A 5,000-nucleotide genomic window follows, 5' to 3' on the forward strand; every position below is an offset into this window, starting at 1 on the left:
CAGGGATGATGTGAAGTTCTCTCATTAACTGTCATACAAACTTAGTTATTCAATTTATAGAAATGGACATGTTTGCCCACTCTGTCCTGACTCCTCACCCTATTGAGTCAAGAGTCAGGAGAATGACTGATGTAGTCAACAACAACAACAAAACATTCATAACTGATCAATCTCTACTCAATGTTTGATTTATTTACTCTTTTGTTGTATATTAGAGCAGGGGTTCCCAAAGTAGGGCTCGGGACCCCCTGGGTCGCAGGCCGTGAGGGTGGGGTCGCAAGATGATTTCCAGAAATCATTTTTTTATTGTTAGGAATAGCGTAATTAAACAATAAGTGTAACAAAACATAAAAATTAGTTAAGTTAAAAATAAAACCATGCAAATAAAAAGCCTTCAGCCTTTGGAATTTCCTCCGCCTCGATCGTGACCCCTGAGGTCACATTAGCGACCGCATTAGGTTAGGTGCAGCAAGTCCATTTACAGCACCATGTTAAACAGTCCCATATGTGCATGCAGATTATTTTTCAGGCTTTAAGTTTGGGGTATTTTTCCAATTGCAATGTTGGTTAATATCCACCAAAGACAACGCAGGGAGGCCAGTGGAGGAGAGCTGCAGTAAGAAAGGCCATCGCCCTCAGGTACGAAAAGAGGCGGCGTTTGCATAAAGAGGACATCCATCAGCACTCCAATCAGTTAGATTAAATTTGACCATCTGTAGCATTAGTTCATGGTTTATTTATAACAACAAATAAAATAATGAGTAAATAACTATAAAGTCATTTTATGTTAGACTGTGTTCTGTTGTGTAGTCATTATGTGCGCAGTTGTGCGCAATGTTTGTATACTTAACCCTCCTCCGATGATAGTGGGGGTCTCGAGTCCCTGGCACTGTTATTTTGGGGGTCACCGGCTGAAAAGTTTGGGAACCCCTGTATTAGACTTAAAGTCTGTTTGCCAAATAATTTTGTCCAATAAATAGAAATTGAACCTAACCTGAGGGGGAATTGTGTGTGTGTGCTTTGTGCTGAGTAAACATAACAGACATTTCAAGAATCATAACCAGATTTAGATGTTTGACTGGAATACACCAAAAGACTTCTAAAATCTGAACAGATTTTTTTAAAAACTAGACATCACACACTTTTTGAAAGTTTCAAATAGAAAACACACTAACTGATCACTAACAAATCTGCAGACCGGCACAGACTTTCTGCAACAAGTCCAGACTGAAAATCTCAGCAAAATCTGAGCAAAAGTCTTGTAGTGTATTTTAGCGTTTACCAGGGAGAAGTCTGACATCAGCTGATTTTAAGCACACAATACACACACTCAAACCATGTCTGGTTTATTATCTCTGTGGGGACAGTCCATAGGTGTAATGAAATTTATACTGTACACTACAAACTGTATATTTTATCCCCTACCCCTAACCCAACCCCTAAACCTAAAGATCATAGAACACTGTTTTGCATTTTTAGATTTTCAAAAAATATTGTTCTGTACGATTTATAAGACTTTTTTGTCCGTGGGGACCTCAATTTTGGTCCCCACAGTGACACGAGTCCCCATGTGTTGGTGAGCATTCAGGTTTAGGTCCCCACCGGGATATACAAACATGAACACACACACACAGTGATGCCATTTATGTGCATCTGCTGCCCTCTAGTATCTCGTCCAACAAACTCGTTCAACACATTGAGCTGAATAAAATGACTGAGCAGATCAACGATATCATGACATCATCATCATCGTTCTGTACCTCAGCTTCTCATCTGATTCCAAGCTGAGAGGTTAAACGCTATTGGCCACTTTAAAAGAGGGAGGAGTCCCTCAATAAGTACCACCCTAACTTCCTGTTTCAGCAGAAATGACATCAACAGAATCTTTAAGAATCACTTCCAGCAGCAGACCGATCACAAAACAAACCACTGTGATGAAAACGACATCATGACACGATTCCAGCGCAAGTCATGACTGAGAATTCTGTGAAGGTCAACAACACGTCACATGACGACTAGTGATGCATCAGTTTACATCACGCCAGGTTAAGAAACATCTTCAACACACACACACACACCTGATGTCTTCATCTGTGACGGTGAAGGCTTTACACAGCGGCTGGGCTGTATTCAGCCATATGGCCGGATTCTTCTCAGCAGCCGTCGATGTCTGACCTGTGATGGGAGCTGAAGTCATGTGCAAAGCACTCGCTAAAGCTGACAGAAGAGTCTCATCTGATGAGTCTGGACCTATACCTGCGCAACACACACACACACAATATAAAACACTTCACACCACACTGAAAGAGCCAATGAGAGATGCTCGCGCTGATGATGTCATACTCTGTAAAGCTGTGGGCAGCTCCATGGTTCGGAGAACTTCCTCTGTCACGTCTGAAGATCTCAGTCCTTTCAAACGCTTCTCCCAGAAGAGCTGCACAAACAAACAAACCACAAGATTAAACTCTGAGAGTCTGGGAGAGTTCAGTCATCATCTACAGCAAACATTTTTTGTCAGCCGAACCCCTTTGACCTAAATCATGTACTTCGAGTACCCCTGACAGGTACTCCCCCGATGAAGTAAATATGAAGAGTTTGGTTCCAAAATGAGAAAACTTTCAAAACTTGGTTCTCAAAAATCATGTTTTTTTATTGTGCGTTCCAATTAATATCAATCAAACTGCAGTTGGTTTCTTTTGGTTTAAGCCATAATAACAAAAATACAGACAACTAACACAATAAAACATAATAAAAACATGATAACATAATAAAAACATGATTTTAGAAAAAAAATTAAAAACGGAGTTATCTCATTTTGGAACCAAACTCTTCATATGTTCACAGGACGGCCTTTAGCTGCTAAAACAAGTCAATGTTTAAAACGGAACACAACACTGTTCAACATCAGAGATATTAAACTTCAGCAGCGGATACGATCAAATCAACTGGACAGTAAATCCTACAGACGCTGTGATGCGGTCAGCAGGTGATGTTTGATCTGACCAGCTCATCTCATGAGAATGGGTTTAACATTAAAATAAACTATTATAAACTCCACTCCGGTGTTTTACTGTCATTTCTGTACGCTTCATTTCTACTGGCAGATCAGACAGAAAGAGAGATCACTGAGGTTAACAACAGAGCTGATGTGTTTGCTATTAAATAAAACATCTAATGTTGAGCTTCAAGACATTTCAACTCTCTGAAAGAGGATGAACGTGTGTTTATGGACACATGATTCTTTCTGAGCTCACTTACATCTGTACACAGACATCTCCGCACGCACGCGCACTGAATAATAAACTGGTGATGGTGACATGACGGGTCTTTAGCGTCCTCTAGTGCTGAACACAACACAACACACATCACAAACACCAAACACTTATTTATGATGCATAGGGTGGGTTGCACCAACAAGGATTGGCCTTGAATCTAGATTAAATCAAGGGTTATTTAATAAACCAAACTGTAAACCGTGCTTAAAAATAATCAGGTTTATATTTAAGCTATCATTTGATCCAGGTTTTGATTTTACAATAAACCTTCCAGCTAATTTTGGTTCCCAGAACGGTCCTCTAACCTTAGTTTTTGGTTCCCTGAACGTTATTTTATAAGGTTCGTTTTTGGACCTCCGGGAAGTTTTCTGGTTCCCATAACGTTCTGGCCAAAAATAATTTTCTCGGATCTGTTTGGCCTCACTACAAGACATCTTATCTAATCTAATTAAAACAAGTAAAATACATCATCCCACACAATATGGAGGAGGAAATCAATGTATTGAATTCTTCTATTTGGCTAATTCCTTTTTCATTAGCGAAGTAATTTTCGATTTAAACAGCAACGTTACCATTTCTAATAAAACCACACTGCGTGTAACATTACCTCAGCATCAGACATTACAGATAGGCTATTGAAATAAAATAACCAATGACTTCAACACAATATACAGGATTTAAAGCAGATATTTATTGACAGAAGAATAAACAATGAATTATCTTCAGGCAAACAATATTATTGTCTTACCACAGAAGTATATTTCTTGATATAACAATCAAAAGCCCTGTTTCAGTCCTTACATCATGGTCTGTTGATTTAGATGTGTCGAATCAATCGAAAATCACGAAAGTATAAGTTTACTCTCAAAACTGTAAAATAAATAAACCGCTAAACTAATGTGTTAGTGAGCGAGGTAAAACGAAATGACCGTTAATTTTTAAGTGCGCGGGAGAGCGGAGAATGCACGTGCTCGAGCGCACACACACATACAGTAACGGACAACCGCACTAAAGAAAACACACGGATTTATGATTGTATTTTCATTTATCTTAAATAGTTTATTCTTTTCAGCCATTAAAGGGCACATTTATTAATTTAATTTGGTCAGTATAACATGTGTTAATGTGATCTTAATTTCTGTCTTGCAGTCACTGACGTTTACCATTTTTGACCATTAAAAAATATCCATCAGGGAACGTTATTTTCTGGTTGCAAAAAATAACCAATAAATGACCATCAGGGAAAGTTACTTTCTGGTTGCAAAAATTAACCATCAGGGAACATTATTTTCTGAAATTTTTCTGCCTCAGTGATGTGTTTATTGTAAATAAAAATGGAAATAAATAAAACACCTCAGCACGAGTCAGTGGTTTGATAAACTGGGTGACCGGCTGTGAAGCGTCAAGTTTAAGATGTCCTGCTTTCTTATGTAATACATAGAGAGCACAACGTCTGTGATTAAACGGAAGAGACTGACATCCTGAGAAGAGTATTTTAGCGGCACCAGTAACCAGGGGCGGAGCCAGGGGATTGGCCAATGGTGGCCAAGGCCACCATAAATTAATCTTTGGCCACCCCCCCGGACCCCCTACCGCTTTGCCGGCAACTTTTTTGCGGAACCATTTCTGTACACAGTTGTTCCCATATGGACGCATTTCAACAGCGCACCTCAAACAAGTACTTCTCCACCCAAACTGAAGGTGGCGGTAATACACTCAACTTGA

The 5,000-nt window shown here is 39.4% G+C and overlaps 1 protein-coding gene across 3 annotated transcripts in view; it reads right to left on the minus strand.

Annotated features, from left to right (window-relative positions):
• Nucleotides 1-5,000, minus strand: part of mbd2 (methyl-CpG binding domain protein 2) — a 36,864-nt gene that overhangs the window by 17,444 nt on the left and 14,420 nt on the right. For all 3 annotated transcript variants that reach the window (XM_057355032.1, XM_057355019.1, XM_057355027.1), the window contains 2 exons: nucleotides 2,344-2,434; nucleotides 2,079-2,256 (listed from right to left, as the gene is read on the minus strand). In XM_057355032.1, the coding sequence (XP_057211015.1) occupies nucleotides 2,079-2,256; nucleotides 2,344-2,434 (269 nt within the window). The remainder of the gene's footprint in view (nucleotides 1-2,078; nucleotides 2,257-2,343; nucleotides 2,435-5,000) is intronic.

This window comes from Triplophysa rosa, linkage group LG2 (assembly GCF_024868665.1).
Source record: "Triplophysa rosa linkage group LG2, Trosa_1v2, whole genome shotgun sequence".
Lineage (NCBI taxonomy): Eukaryota > Metazoa > Chordata > Actinopteri > Cypriniformes > Nemacheilidae > Triplophysa > Triplophysa rosa.